Source organism: Spermophilus citellus (assembly GCF_964194105.1).
Source record: "Spermophilus citellus genome assembly, chromosome: 3".
NCBI lineage: Eukaryota > Metazoa > Chordata > Mammalia > Rodentia > Sciuridae > Spermophilus > Spermophilus citellus.
Window position 1 is genome coordinate 46513152 of NC_138184.1, and position 17104 is coordinate 46530255.

General features: G+C 33.8%; 1 protein-coding gene and 1 long non-coding RNA gene across 5 annotated transcripts in view; one reads left to right on the top strand and one right to left on the bottom strand.

The window, feature by feature from the left end:
• Positions 1-17104, bottom strand: part of APPL1 (adaptor protein, phosphotyrosine interacting with PH domain and leucine zipper 1) — a 39415-nt gene that overhangs the window by 3594 nt on the left and 18717 nt on the right. For 2 of the 4 annotated variants that reach the window (XM_081284137.1, XM_081284140.1), the window contains exons 8-18: positions 15134-15280; positions 13390-13472; positions 12290-12448; positions 10236-10424; positions 7783-7825; positions 6146-6202; positions 3874-3965; positions 3288-3470; positions 1341-1393; positions 292-466; positions 163-199 (exon numbers count right to left, since the gene is read on the bottom strand). In XM_081284137.1, coding sequence (XP_081140263.1) covers positions 163-199; positions 292-466; positions 1341-1393; positions 3288-3470; positions 3874-3965; positions 6146-6202; positions 7783-7825; positions 10236-10424; positions 12290-12448; positions 13390-13472; positions 15134-15280 — 1218 coding nt within the window. The remainder of the gene's footprint in view (positions 1-162; positions 200-291; positions 467-1340; positions 1394-3287; positions 3471-3873; positions 3966-6145; positions 6203-7782; positions 7826-10235; positions 10425-12289; positions 12449-13389; positions 13473-15133; positions 15281-17104) is intronic. The other 2 variants (XM_081284138.1, XM_081284139.1) reach the window with 2 other exon arrangements.
• LOC308643845 lies at positions 348-12280 on the top strand. The gene is made up of 4 exons (XR_014020831.1): positions 348-481; positions 2278-2389; positions 7145-7254; positions 11728-12280. It is a non-coding gene; the product is annotated as an uncharacterized lncRNA (long non-coding RNA).

Consider the following 17104-nt stretch of genomic DNA (forward strand, 5'->3'; position numbering starts at 1 on the left):
ACATACAACATTCACCTATAACTTTTTGGAGCTAGCTAGAAAATTAACTACAAAGTACCTAAAGAACAAATGTAACTGATACTATCAGACCTGAATATACAGAATCAGGATTATCAAGTTAATAAGATATGTGTATGCACAAAGGGACTTAAAATAACTCACTGTGAGTCTTGTAACTTGTGTCTGTGGATCAATTAACCTACAATAATTAAAAATTTAGCAAATTTTAGTTACGCTGAAATTATGTAAACATTTTTTTCCTTCAAGTTTATTTAGGGAAGGTTTACTTACTTTAAACAATCACAAGTGACTAATAAATGTGATTCTGTCATACGAAAGATGTTATGGATGGCCCGAGCAGCTAAGATTTGGCGCATTGTTTCATAAACAACATCCGGATGATCATCTGACTTCACCTCCATAGAACCAAGGAATCGGACAATAAATAACTGATGAAGAATAGAATCTATAACAGAACAAGGTACATTATGTATTTCCCACATTTCTTTTCCAAAAGAATAAGATATACTGTCTTCTTCCTTTTAGATTTTCTAGTAAAACCCCTAAATTTAGAAATAACTTATCCTGACTACAGTGTTTAAGTTATAGCAAAAAAATAAGGCAATAAATACTTCAACGATGCAGCTCCAGGGAAAAAGAATTCCTTGTACTACTCTTAAAACTTTTCAATAAGTTTGGAAATATATATACAAAATAGCTATTGGAAAAATAAGAAAAAAATTATGTTCCAGAACCAGAAGTAAAACATCAGAAAAGCCTGAAGGACAGCTTAGGCATTGAGAATTTAACTATGAGATCAAAGTGTGTGATATTCTCTAATTTTGTGTGAACAGCATCCCAAATCAGATTAAATTATGTTGTGTTATAGAGGAAATTTCAAAGTTAAAAAAAAACAAAAACAGTATAGCACAGGGACTGGGGTTGTGGCTCAGTGATAGAGCACTTACCTAGCATGCGTGAGGCGCTGGGTTCGGTCCCCAGCACCACATAAAAAGAAAAAAAAATACAAGTAAAAAAAATAAATAAAGGTATTGTATTTACCTACAACTAAAAACAAAAACAGTATAGCAAAAAACAAAACAAAAAAACAACAAAATAAGTGTAAATGACAGATTAGTCACACGATTTACTACAAGAAACAGGTTTTTTTTAATATATTTTTAGTTGTTAATGGACCTTTATTTTATTCACTTATTTGTATGTGGTGCTCAGAATTGAACCCAGTGTCTCACACATGCTAGGCAAGCACTCTATGACTGAGCCCCAGCCCCAGCCCAAAAAGTAGTTTTAAATATAAGAAAACTGCACATCTGTTCTACCTTCAGTTTCAGATTTTGTACTTCCTCCAGATTCTCCAAATGGATTTGTACGCCTGAAAAGTTTAGAAAAAAATATGAATAGTTACCATGAGCCACATGGAGCAGATCTAATTAATAAAAAAAGTTTACACATACATTTTAAAAAGAAAAGCTCTACTCTGTTCTGTTAAGGAACAATACTGATAATCAAATTACTATACAACCTCTGCCTTCAAATTATTATACAACCAATGTTGCTGCATTTTAGATGACACAGCATGCAAGTTTCACCACATAAAACAACAAAAATCAACATGATTATAAGCCACCTTGCAGAAGTTCTTCAATTTTAATAAGCTAGCATAGGGATACATTAATTTTGCTACAATATCAGCTGCTTAAGAGAAATGCCAGGGATTTCCTAAGACTGTAAGATCCTCTTCCTTAAAAAGGTTCTCTAGGTATATGTTGTGAATCAACTATAAAGATATAAACATTTTTTTAAAATATTTTTATTAGTTACTGATAGATCTTTATTTATTTATATGTGGTGCTGAGGATCAAATCCAGTGCCTCACACATGGTAGGCAAGTGCTCGACCACTGAGCCACAACCCCAGCCCAAGATATAAACATTTTCTAGTTTATATCTGTATTTCCCAAGTCTAAGGTACAGCTCAGTGGTAACAGTTCTTGTCTAGGATGCTCAAGGCCCTAAGTTTGATCCCTAGCACCATAAAAAAAAAAAAAACAACCCTGGGGACTGGGGATGTGGCTCAAGCAGTAGTGCGCTCACCTGGCTCTGGGTTTGATCCTCAGCACCACATAAAAATAAAATAAAGATGTTGTGTCCACCGAAAAAAATGGAAAATAAATATTAAAAAACTCTCTCTCTCTCCCTCTCTCTAAAAAAAAAAAACAAAACAAAACAAAACCAAAAAAACCCTGGATTTCTCAAGGCATAAGTAACAACGCAAGAAGAAAAGTGAACTAGAGAAAGAAGCTAACTCTCTCCTTAATGTGCTTGGCTTTTAGCACACCCACAATGAAGGAAGAAGGATACCATTTAAAGTAGGTCTTAGAAACAGAGAGCTAAGTGGATCTAAAATAATATTGGTACTAAGGTAACAGGAATCTAATCTCTTTAATATATGCCTGGCCTATTATATTATATCAAATGCTAAGTATATTTCTGTGACCAAATGTAAATGACTTTTCTTGGTCACAGCTTTGTATATCCAAATTAATTATCAACTTTTGTTTTGTTTTGGTTTTGGTACCAGGGATTGAATCCAGGGGCATTTAACCACTGAGCTACAATCCCAGCCTTTAAATTTTCTGAGACAGGGTCTTGATAAATTGCTGAGGCAAGCTTTGAACTGGAGATCCTCCTGAGTTACTGGGATTATAGGTATGAACCACCATACCTACCTATTATTAATTTATTAAATACCCAAGCTATTTAATAAATGATTTTGCCATAAGTCACATTGTCTTCATCCAAAGCCAAAGGAAAATTTTAACTGCTTTGATAGGACTTTCTCCTTATATAAACAAAACATGAATCATTAATAATTCATAGTAGTGATAAGTGTTTTTTATCTTCCTAAAGATTTCTTATTCTGATGCAAGATGTTTTTAATACACCTATAGCACATATATTGTCTTTAAGAATTTAAGTGTTATAACTGAAAGATACAACTATCAACTTTCTTCTTGTCACAGTAAATACCCAAGAAGTAGACCTGATAAGCAATTCAGAATTAAGTATTTTTTAAATTAAATTATCTTTATTGAGAAAGATGAACTGAAAAACCTGTATAATTCTTTCCTACTAAAATTGTGTTAGGTAATTAAACAAAGTACAACAAAGCTAGTACACATATGTGAGAGATGACTCTCAAATGCAGAATTGGAATTATAAACCTTACAGACCATAGCACAACGTTCCTGTGATGCCATCACTCACCTGCCTCCCTGGCCAGAAGTTTTGGCCTGGCCAGGCAGATCTTCACACACAGGAGAAATTATGTCAAACTGTATTGGGGTGTCTGGGGCAACAAGAGAATCTAGAGAAAGGGCAGCCAAATTTGTGGACTCAGATCCTAAAGATCCTGAACTGCTGGTTCGAGCTGTTGGTGGCCGAGATTGTCTAAACACAAAGGAAAACAAGAAAGCACTGCCTTTAGTTTTCTTTTGGAAATTGAACAAACTATGAAAAAAACTGTTTTAACTCAACGAGACAGTAAAGCAAATTTCAATAAAAACACAATCCCAAATCATAGCTACCTAACAACAGATTTCTTTCTTTTCAATTATTAAACTAAAAAAAAATCACCTCTATCTAGAGATTTAGTTGAAAACACTAAGGAAATTTGAAATCATCATTTACTTTTAGCACTCTTACTGATGAATTTACCATTCTGAAGATATATTTTCTCTGTTGTTAAGGGAACTATTTATTAATGTTACGTAGCACTGCTAAAATCAAAGTGCTCATGAATACTTTAAATAGCCCATATAGTTCTTTAAATAACTCAAGTGTGGTAACTTACCCTGCTGGCCGCAGACTCTCATGCCTCTGCTGAAAAGAAGGGGAAGGAGTGACAGCTTCCAGAGCTGACTGATTTACTCGTGCAGCAGTTTCCTATTGTGATTTTTTTTAAAGGACAAATTAGTCTTATGAGAAACCAAATATTTGAACATAATTCTGAATTGTCAGAAGGCTTCTGAGTTACACTAAAATATGAAGTAAAGCTACTAAAGTAGTTCTACGTTGTCTTGTCTTACTATTATGGCATAAAACTATAAACTAAAGTTTCCTATTGCTTCTTATAATCTAGAAAAAGTATGATTACTCTCTACTAATATGCATAATGGGTAAAATATTGGTTTTTCTACAAATTTTTAACTACTAGGTATCTTTAATTAAGGTTTGTAATGCTAGAACCAAGCAGTCACTAGCACTATGGACATTCAATACATTTGTTGAACACAGGAATTTAGAAGGTATAGGAAATTTCACAAAATGAGTTATTATTTTGTAACTTTGCTAGTAAAGTTTTCATAATATATTTATATTCAGAAATATCTATAAGCTTATTAATTTATAAAGTTATCATGGATATTTTCAAAACTTTAAAGTGAGAAAGATTTCTAGATTATTACTTTTTTTTTTTTTTTTTTTTTTTTGTACTGGGGATTGAACTCAGGAACACTTAACAGCTGAACCACATCCCAGCCCTTTTTTTACATTTTATTTAGAGACAGGGTCTCACTGAGTTGTTTAGGGCCTCACTAAGTTGCTGAGCTGGCTTTGAACTTGAGATCTTTCTGCTTCTGCCTTTCAAGTTGCTGGGATTACAGGTATGCACCACCATGCCTAGCTCTAGTAGTATTTTAACTTATTGTTTACTTAAAATACCAGCTACATGAAAATGATATTTAGAGATCTGCTTCAATGCGTAAATGGTCAGTGTTATTCTATACACACTTAAAAAAGATAATGATGTTAAATTTCATGTTTTTACCACAAACAAAATGGTCATTAACGGCTACAGTTTGTAGCTCAGTAGTAGAGTGTTTACACAAGCATGTGCAAGGATAAAATTTCTAGGAAGGAAGGAAGGAAAAGGAAAAAAGAGAAGGAAGGTAGGGAGGAAGGAAAGGGAAGAGGAAAAGTAAGGAAGGGAGGAAGAAAGGGAAGGGAGGAAGGAAGAAAGAAAAACTTTAAATTAGGAAAACAACAAAACAGTTTTCTATTTCTGTGCCTCACTGCAAAAATACAAATATTATAATGGCACAAATTAATCCAAATTGCTATTCTCCTTAATATAGATATTATAATTCTGGATTACCTGAAAATATTAACAATTAGAGTTCTGATAATTGGCAAGAAAAAACTCTAAGTCTGAATTATTCAAATCTAAATATTGTATTCCCTAGGCAATAACAAATAATTCAATTTGCTTTTGGGGGGATTGGGAGGATACTGGGGATTTTAACACAGGGGCACTTTACCACTGAGCTGTATCCCCAGCCCTTTTTATTTTCAGATAAGGTCTCATTGCTTAGGTCCTCCCTAAATTGAAGAGGTTGGCCTCGAACTTGCGATCCTCTGATCTCAGCCTCCAGAGTCATTGGGATTACAAGCATGTGATATCACACCCGGCTTTAATTTGCATATTATTTTTTGTTGTTCCAAAGTTACTTTGTTCCAAAGTTACTTTATAAGAAGAAAAAGTTATATTGGCAGGAAATCAAGTTACCAAAATCAAAGGTTTTGTTTTCACAGTTAGTATTGATTTAAAAAAAAAAATTTATTAGTTGTGGATGGACACAATACTTTTATTTTTTATGTAGTTCTGAGGCTCAAACCCAGTGCCTCATGCATGCTAGGCAAGCACTGTACCATTGAGCTACAAACCCAGTCCCTAGTGTTTTGTTTTTGTTTTTTTGCAATACTGGGAATTGAACCCAGGGGTACACTCGCAGCACTCCATTCCAACCCTTTTTTATTTGAGACAGGGTCTTTCTCAGTTGCCTAGACTAACCTCAGATTTGTGATTCTCCTGCCTCAGCCTCCAGAGATGCTGAGATTATAGCTATGCACCACCACATCTGGCACAATTTCACTACCTTTTGAAATAATTTATTGTTCTAGGAAAGTCAGACACTCATAACATACATGATACAGTAAGCTACCCAAAGTCAAATTAAAAGACTATAGAACTTGAGAAATTATGACACAATTAATAGAAACCATGTAAGCCTAAGAATTGTTATTCAATTGTACTAGATCTGAGTAACATAAAACAAAAATATTACCTCTGGATTTTCACTTAAGTATATTTGTTTAGATATATTGTTTATTGTACAAATCCACTGCAAAAGGAAAAAACAGGAAAATATGATTAATTTTTTTCAACAAATTTCTAAAGGACAATGTTCAATAAGCAACTAAATAAAAGTTTAATTAGAATAAATATATAATCTTCTTTAATAAGAAAACACCTTGGAACCGGAGGGAGTAGAGGTGGTAGAACACATAATAATTTACCACATACAAGGCCCTGGGCTCAGTCCCCAGCACCAAAAACAAAACAAAACAAAACAAAAAACACCTGGCATAACCATGTGCACATAAGAGAATATTCACATTTATAATTTTAAAGGTCCTAAATTTATTTCACATGGAAAATAAAAAGTATAGCAATCGTGTTAAATTATTATTTAATAATCTATATCTTTTTATATTACTCCTACCCTTAATCCCCACCAGACAACACAGTCTGAACTCAGATATCCTAATTCAAAAATTAAGAGATAAATATCTTTCTGGTGAAAATATATATATTATTTTTTAATATTTATTTTTTAGTAATATTTTAAAAGAAATAATTTTTACTAATTTTCATCACACCAGGAAATGTAAATTGACAAATGTTAAGTATATATATAAAATCTCCCTTCTTTCAACATAGAAAACACTCTCTGTTCTACAACTTCTGTTTCACTCTCAAGAGGATCCCAGTGCCTGATGGGCCTCATTAAACTCAACTAATATTTTGTTTGGTAAACCATGCAGAGGGCAGAGATATTTATCTGTGTTCCTCAGGCACCAAAAACAAGTTTTAATGTGAATTGTTTCCCAGAAAAAGTAAATACAAGTAGATCTCTACATAATTTCCAATTTTATCTTACAATACAATTATAATTAGATAAAAAGTCTCAAAATCAAGTTATGCTGTATTTTCACGGAAGAATATTTCACAAGGTAAAGTTTTTGTTTTGTTTTTAAATATTTATTTATTTATTTATTTTTAGTTTTCGACGGACACAACATCTTTGTATGTGGTGCTGAGGATTGAACCTGGGCCACACGCATGCCAGGCAAGCGCGCTACCGCTTGAGCCACATCTCCAGCCCCATACAAGGTAAAGTTTTTGAAGTATCAGTTCTTAGTAGTACCTTACCTTCCTTTTTGGTGTATCAGTAATAAAAATAGAGCCAAAACTAAAAGCATTGTGAGGAAGAACAAAGACTCCCAAATTTTCGTTTTTCTATCTTTCATTTCCCTAAGGTTTTAATTTTTTATTGTGTCCTGTCATGCCACATCTGCTGCTACTATGTTCTTAGTGCAGCAAATAGCATCTCAAGGGATTGGTATGAGAAGAGAATAAATTAAACTGTTCCCACATGATACTGACAGACTGCCAGAAGGCAACAGACACAAGGTTGTTGCTGAATTTGAGCCTTTAAGATGGCAGAGACATGATCTTTAAGGCGTCTCCAACTATAAAATTCTATGAGAAACTTAAGAATACTGCTTTAGAACAAGACTTGAAAAATAAACATTTTTAAATTTAACTAGGGTTTTCTAAAATTTGTATAATGAACATTTTTTGTTTTGTCCTCAGAAAAGTATTTTTAAATGTTGCTGAAGAAATTAACTAAACTTTTACCTCTTCATGGTCTTTTTTACTCTCTGCTTGCAAAATTGAAGATCTGAAGAAAAATAAAAGAAAAAAGTTTCAGCCTTAACTTTTTTAAAAGAAAAAGAAAAAAACAAACACCACAACCAAGAGTATTTTAGGAAAGGAAAATCACCAAAGGCATTAGGACTAATATTTTTAACAACTCTAATTTTGGCTATGAATGCAAGATGTGCCAAAATGGAAATAGGCACTGATCCTAGAAAGATAAGACCATGAAAGTACACTTTAAGACAATACATTTCAAACTTCTGGTGTTTATCATATATCAGTGATCCCACATTAATATCTTAATGTGCATAAATACAGGGGGAAAATGACTTTTATGAAATCCAGGGAAAATACTAACTTCATTATTGATAGTTTCTCCTTTAATAGAGTTAAATAAAAATTTCAACATATGATTCACAGCAATATTTGGCTTTTCAAAATAACTGTTAATACTTTATTTTTTTAATTTTATTTTTAATATTTATTTTTTAGTAATATTTTAAAAAAAATAATTTTTACTAATTTTACATCACACCAGGAAATGTAAATTGGCAAATGTTAAGCATTAGCAAAAAACTAAAAATATAAAAATTTAAGTACTGTTAATAACATTAACAATTTGGTAATTTCAATAAACGAACATAGGGACGCCTAGTGTGATAACACACAGAATTGGCATTCACTGTATGTTTGTAGAAGGAATATTAAATTAAACCATTTAATGAATATGAACTACAAACATTTTGGTAGAAGACAGTGTGCCATAATGTCTTTTTGTTAAGGGGTAAAGGTTGAATTTATTTACTTATTTTCATAATTTTTTTCCCAATGCTGGGCATCAAACCTAGTGTGGTCCAAGCATACTGGGCAACTAGTGTTCCACTAAGCCACATCCCTAACCCCATAATATATTAATGTGCATAAATATAGTGGGAAATGACTTTTATGGAATCCAGAGGCTGCTCCAAAAGTTAAGAGAGCTCAATGGTCAATTTTTTTAAATATATTTTTTTTAGTTGTTGATGGACCTTTATTGTATTTATATGTGGTGTTGAGAATTGAACCCAGTGCGCCTCACACATGCTTAGGCAAGCAGTCTGAGCTACAACTCCAGCCCTTCAATGATCAATATTTTAATTAAGTAGGGGAAAAAAAAAATCACAGCTACCCTAAGTATCTATCATTAGGAAAATGTTTAAAATATAATATCTGTCCTTAAAAAGACTAATGCAGCCATTATGAAATGTTTTTATAAGTAATCTACATCACAATATTTCTTCACTTATTAAAAAAATGTATTCAGGATAAAAACTGGAAGGCAACAAACAAAAAAGCTAACTGTTGCTTCTTGTTAATGAGATTACATCCCCCCACCATACTCTTTTTTTCTCTGTACTTTTCAGAAATTGTGTTCTAAACACTACTATAGATTGCTTTTTTTTTTTTTTTTTTTTTGTAATACAGAGAATTTCCAGGGCACTTAATCATTGAGCCATATCCCCAACCCTTTCTTATATTTTAAGATAAGGTCTTGCTAAGTTGCTTAGGGCCTCGATAATTTGCTCTGAACTCACAATCCTCCTGCCTCAGCCTTCTGAACTGCTGCCCCACTTACCTGACTAGATTCTCATTTAATAGAAAGATAATAGAATTTTTCTAAGGGGCATAATAAATATTAATGGAGAAAATAATCTGATCAGGAGTATATGATTAACATTTAAAAATAATACTATTGTTAGCACCTATCATATGCTGGTCACACACATGCTAGATTTCTATTCCTCTCAATTTATAAAGTAGAAATTATAACTCCCTACCTACATTTTACATGTAGAAAAATGGAGATCAGAAGGGTTAAGGAACTCATCTAAGATCAGAGAGTAATGAATCCAGGCTTTGATCTTTACAACCCCACACTTGATACTCTTAATTAACTTGGGCTGTCTTCCCCATAGAATGCAGGATTTTCAGTGACCAGTCTCTTAACATGGAATCATGGTATTTACCATTTAACCTGGTTTCAACAACCTCAAAGAAATAATTTAACGACGTTAAAAATTAAAATTCAACTCATTTCTATAAGATTAAAAAGCAAACTATCTTAGCAGGGTGCAGTGGCACATGCTTAGTAATATCACCAACTTAGAAGGCTGAGTCAGGGGGATCAAGTTTGAGGTCAGAGGTAAGTCTGGGTAACTTTGTGAGACTCTGTTTCAAAATAAAAAAATTTAAAAGGGCTGGGGATGTAGCTCAGTGGATGAGCATCTCTGAGTTTAATCCCCAGTGTTCAGGGCAGGATGGGGGGAAGCAAATTATCTTAATATATATGCTGAGTCTAAAATGTTCATGACATTTCTGGATAAAAAGGAAATATCCTGCATTTCAGTAATTTAAAATATTATAAATTTTATTAATAGTAGAAAAATACCAACTTTTTCCCATCAAAAGAGGTAATCTGAAAACAGTATCGCCTGTCTTCACAGTCCACAGCCATCACTGAACAGTTGTCTATGTCCATGGCCAGGCCTCCTGCTACATCGCCACGGGCTTGACTCATTAAGTTTCCACCCTGCGTGAAGTAAAACTGTCTATCCCAGGTAGATGACACCAAGCCTGTTTTACTAAATGAAGAGAATACATTCATATTTTAATAATGACGTACCTAAAATCACCTTATTGTCCAGAAACAAGATAAAGCATGTTACAAAGAACCAGCTAGCAAAAAAGTTACCAGAGTGCAAAGAAAATATGAACATCAGTTTTTCAGTCTCCTAAAACAAATTTACTCATATTGACTCGCTCGTGTGAATGTACCTTTTCCAAAATAAGGCTGGAAATTATCAAATTTCAGCTATGTAATCATGGTCCATAAAAAGTTATATTTTAATATTCAAAAGAGATAAATTCAAAACAAAAGAAGAATTTATTTTATTCTTAGGTTTAACCCATTTCATCCTATCTTCAGGTGAAAACTAAAATTTGACTTGATTTTGTAATTATATATGAAATACGATAAATGACATTAACAGCACTCACGTTATAATAGATTTAAACTTAAATTGGTTTCATTTTTTAATTCCAAATTATTCAATAAATATTTATTCAATAAATTCAATATTCAATAAATAAATTCAATTATTCAATAAAGATCTATTCAATAAATTCAAATTATCCAATAAATATCATGACAGATTAGGCCCCAACTTCCTTAACAAGACTCCTAAAGCACAAGAAATAAAATCAAGAATCAATAAATGGGATGGAATCAAACTAAAAAGCTTCTTCTCAGCAAAAGAAACAATAAGGTGAAGAGAGAGCCTACATTTTGGGAGCAATTATTGGCCACACACACACATCAGATAAAGCACTAATCTCCAGGATATATAAAGAACTCAAAAAAAAAAAAAAACAAAAAAAACACCAAAAAAACCCCCCAAACAATCTAATCAATAAAAGGAGCTGAACAGACACTTCACAGAAGATATACAGTTGATCAACAAATATATGAAAAAATGTTCAACATCTCTAGTAATTAGAGAAATGCAAATTAAAACTAACATTTCATCTCACACCAGTCAGAATGGCAGTTATTTGATGATGTGCGGGAAAAGGCACATTCACACACTGGTTGTGCCAATTTGCAGTCCCACGAGCATTCTGGAACGCAGTATGGAGATTCCTTAGAAAACTTGGAATGGAACCAACATTTGACCCAGCTAACCCACTCCTTGGTCCATACTGAAAGGACTTAAGATCAGCAAACTATAGTAATGCAGCCACATCAATGTTTATAGCAGCTCAATTCACAACTGTTGAACTAACCTAGATGCCCTTCAATAGATGAATGGATAAAGAAACTGTGGTATATATACACAAAGGAATTTTACTCAGCAATAAAAGATAATAAGATTATGGCATTTGCAGGTAAATGGATGCAGTTGGAGAATGTCATGCTAAGCGAAGTAAGCCAATCCCAAAAAACCAAAGGCCGAATGTTCTGTCTGGTAAGTGGATACTGATCTGTAATGGCAAAAATGGAGGAACTGTGATTGGGCAAAGGGAAGGGAAGGGGGATACGGGGCAAAGGGGCAGGAAAGAAGGTTGAATGAGATGAACATCATTACCCTAGATACATGTATGACTGCACATATGGTGCAACACTACATCATGTACAACCAGAGAAATTTGTGCTGCAATTGTGTAGAATGAATCAAAATGCATTCTGCTGTCATATACACCCAATTAGAACAAATAAATAAATTTTTTTAAAAATCCACATTGTTCAATAACTATCTAGGTAGAAAGGTTTTCATTCATGTACCTTATCTATCAACAAGTTCACATAAATACTAACATCACTAAAAAGGTTCAACCTCTAATAAAATCAAAACAATTTGGCAGGATATATTATATTGATAATACCAAATGAATATTATATATATATGTAAAATGATATACAATGCATGAAAATAACTAGTTTTCTTACTTTCTAGCATTAAGGTATCCAGCCTTTCGGGTTAAGTTTCGATTAACAGGAAATTTTGTGGGGTCTGGGTCAGGCACATATAAAGGGTCACTGGCTACTTCCAAATCCTCTATTGTCTGCTGCATGGTCTCTACATCACTGTCCATTTCCCTGCGAACACTAACAGAACAGAATATTTACAGCAAGCCACACCAACAAAGAACTTCTTACCAATCATGTTTACCTGTATATTTGTTTTGTACATATTTTTTTTAAAAAGAGATAATCAGTGGTATAGGTGGTTAAAGTGACATAAATACATTTTCTACAGCTTTACATTTTAGATATTTTAGAAACAATACTAAATTCAAAACTAATGAAGTTACACTGAATGACTGACTTCTGTCTTATGTCTTAAAAACAGTATTCATTTTTTAGAGCTGGGGAGTAACTCAGTGGTATAGCACTTGCCTAGCATGCATAAGGCCCTGGGTTTGATCCTCAGGACAGGAAAAAAAATCATTTTCATTTTTATCTCTCCCCCATACCTCAGAATGATCACATTACTGCTCAGACTTTTAAACCTGATCAGAATGCAGAACAATGTTTTCTCTCTCTCAAGTTTCATGGCTTGGAAAATGACATTTAATTAGTAATATCCCAAGCAATCCCCACAATTTGGAGTTTAAAGATAATTTCACTTACAATTAATTATTATTATAAGTCTGTTTTATTCAGACATAAAAGCTAGTTCTGTATCATTAAAATTACTGTCAAATTTGACACTGTTATAAAATTCAGTTTACATTCTAGGGAAAAGATGATTTAAAAAACCAAGAAGTATCCATAAGCTGTGGGAGAAACACTCTCAAGTTAGGGAAAATACTTCCTCAAGAAATTAAGTTGTGGGGCTGGAGTTGTGGCTCAGTGGTAGAGCACTTGCCTAGCATGTGTGAGGCCCTGGGTTTGAGTCTCAGCACCACATATAAATAAAATAAAGGTCTTAAAAAAAAAAGAAAAAGAAAGAAAGAAATTAAGTTGTAAGTATTTTTAAGTTATGGCATTTAGCCGTTAACTTATTCACATCATTTCATTTTCAATTTTAAGGGAAAAATACTTACTTCTGTACACTTGTTCCAATATTAGCTAAAAATTCTTCCAACTGTTCATTGAGATTTTCAGAACCCATCTTAAAGAAACTTATCTGGGGTAGAGGAGGAATGGAGGATCAAACAACACAAACATACATAAAAGAATACTTCAGTCAATCACATAAAAAAATCTCTAAGATACATGGTTAAATAAAAACCAAAGGATTCCTCCATTTGTGTAATAACAGGTTTCAGTTTACAACTTCTACTACGCAAAGAGTCACTGAGAATATTTAAGTGAACAAATATATATATATATATATATATATATACACACCCAAACTGATATATGCTAAACAATTTATGAAAATGAAAATAAATTTTGAAGCATTTTCAAACAAATCATATAGATAAACTATTTCATATTTACTACAAAGATAAGTTTTAAATCTGAGGAACAGAAAATACTCTTAAAACTGAAGGATCTTCAAATTTCTTTAAACCCCTGATTTTTAAGGGTCTGACATATTATATCACCCCAAACTCAGTTTCCTAGCGTCCTTCCTGATGCACGTCTCTTTGGGCACTTGAGAGTTCATCTATTACTTTAAACTCAGAAAGTGTACAAGGAACATGGGACACACAAATTTGTTCACTCTCTTTCAGATCTATTATGAAGCAAGGAGGGGTAGAATAGCAATAGGTATAACTCTGGAATTCATTTAGCTTCTGCTTTCTATCCCCAACTGTAGTGAACAGGGTCTAAATACAACGTAAATGTTATCATTTAGTCCAAAATACTGAAATCTTTATTACTTTTTAAAACCCAAACACACTGGGCACAGTTGATATGCCCAGAATCCCAATTACTTGATAGGATGAGGCAGGAAGATAGCAAGTCTGAGGCCATCCTGGGCAACTTAGAAAAAACCCTGTCTCAAAATAAAATAAAAAGGGTTAGGGATGTAGCTCAGTGATAACAGCACTTGCCTAGCATGCATGTGTCCATTTGATCCCTAGCACTATGCAAATAAATAAATAAATAAAACAAAGACACAAATGAGTATGTTAAGAATAGTTTATGGGGCTGGGATTGTGGCTCAGAGGTAGAGTGCTCACCTAGCACGTGCGGGGCCCTGGGTTCAATCCTTAGCACCACATAAAAATAAATAAAATAAAGGTATTATGTCCAAGTACAACTAAAAAATACATATTTTTTAAAAAAATGATTGGGGGGGCTGAGATTGTGGCTCAGCAGTAGAGCGCTTGTCTAGCATGTGTGACACTCTGGCTTTAATGCTCAGCACCACCACATAAAAATAAAAACAAATAAAAATAAAGATATTGTGTCCAACTACAACTAAAAAAATAAAATTTAAAGAATAGTTTATAATACATTTAATAATTTAATATAAATACCAAGCTTGACACAAAGCTTTTTTTGGTGGGGTGTGGGTACCAAGGATTTAACTTAGGGGCACTTGACCTCTGAGCCACATCCCCAGCCCTATTTTGTATTTTAGAGACAGGGTCTTACTGAGTTGCTTAGTGCCTCGCTTTTGCTAAGGCTGGCTCTGAACTCATGATCCTTCTGCCTCAGCCTCCTGTGCCGCTGGGATTACAATGTGTGCCTTAATGTAAAGCTTTTCAGTTATACCAAAACAGCACAGGAGTTGAGGATTTAGCACAGTGGTAGAGCACTTGTCTAGCACATACAAGATCCTAGGTCTCAATTCTCAGCACCATGAAAAAAAAATATATATATAGTATTTACCTGAGCTTGCATGTATCCAAGTAGAGGTTCTAACAATGCTATCTTCTTCTTGTATTGAAGAGTATTTAATGCACAAAAATAATGCATCATGGTCTGGTGCTGTTTTTTTCTGGAAGTATACACATCTTCTGTTACTTCATATTTCACCTTTGAATGAAAAGATTTAAAAAATAGTATTATTTCCTTATATTTATCTCTCTATTTATTTATTTATTTATTGTGGTGCTGGGGTTGAACCCAGGGCCTTGTGCATGTGAGGCAAGCACTCTACCAACTGAGCTATATCCCCAGCCCTTATTTCCTTACTTTTAAATTATCTTCCATGGTGGCTATGGGGAAGAGCCTACCAAGGAATATATATCACTAGCAACTGAACAGTTTTCTGGTCTATTAGAAATTCTTCAACATAATAAGTTGATTTTCTTGTTTCACTACCAGCCACATAATTTATAAAATGCATATTTGCATGTAACCAAGAATGTAAATATCTAAACTAAGCATGGCAAAGAAAGTCTACATGGAGGAAAGGCACACAATGGTTTGTTACTAACTTCACCATTAGTTTTAACCTCAATCAGTTCACAGCATACATTCTCCCCTTCTGGCTCTCTACCACACTTACTCTTCTACTTGTCTTCCTTCACTTACACTTAGAATACATGTGCTCCCCTAGGTTCTTTCATTCAGACAACAAATATTTATTGAGCATCTATTATATTAACATGCACTAGGCTCTTCTCTTTTCCTCCTCTCCTTAGAATACCTAATGAAGTACCAAGAATATTCCAAAATACCAATGACTCAGCAATCACAAACTTTTAATCCCCTGATCCTTACTCAAAAGTGCCAAGGGGAAAACATCTCCAGCGTGGTTCTTTATATGTTTATGTGTGTAATATGTGTATGTGTGTATGCATTGGAAATGTACAGGTCAGTATCCTTCCCACAAAATTTGCTCTCCTACATTACTTCTTTCCTCTCTTAATTACTCCAGGACCCCTCAGTCATCCAAATAACCTAGGCATTATTTTTTTAAAATATTTAATTTTTTAGGTGTAGATGGGGACACAACACAATGCCTTTATTTTTATGTGGTGCTGAGGATTGAACCCAGGTCCTGCCCATGCTAGGTGAACGCTCTACCACTGAGCCACAATCCCAGCCCCCTAGGCATTATTTTTTATTCCCCTTCCTACTAAAGACCTTATCAATTCTATTTATGAAATACTTCCAAAAAGTATTCCTTCCTCTCCTCTTTCAATAACATGAGCCAAGGTCTTCATTATATCTTTACAAACTAGCTGGGTATGGTGGTGCCTTTAATCCCACTGACTCAGGAGGCTGAGCCAGGAGGATTATGAGTTCAAAGCCAGTCTTAGCAACTTAGCAAGGCTCTAAGCAACTTAGCAAGACCCTGTCTCTAATAAAATACAAAAAGGGCTGAGGATGTGGCTGAGCAGTTAATCTTCCCTGGGTTCAATGCCCGATACCCGCCCCCACCAAAAAAAAAAAAATCTTTGCAAAGTATTCCAATTCTTCCCATTGAATTCCCTCTAGTCTCAATCTCTTCACGTTTTCATTAGTGTTTTCTTCTGTAACACAACTGCATCGTGTTACTTATTGACAGAATTCTCTGGTGGCTGCTCACTCTAACACAGATTTAAGGTTATTAATATACTCGACCCAATCTACTTTACCTTCATTTCTGCCTTATCTCCCCAAATACATTCAGTGTTCCAGACATACTGTAATGATTATCTTCACACCATCATCATCATAATTATGGCTAAAATTTAGTGAAAACTTGTTATGAGACAGATACTTTGCATGCATTACCTATTTCATCTTCACAATTATTGAGATGTTTTTGATAGTGAAATAGAGGCTTGCAACTAAGTAAAAGTGCATGACCTCAGGCAAATTAATGGCAGAGCTTTGTTCCCAGTCTGACTCCAGAGCCAGTGCTCTTAA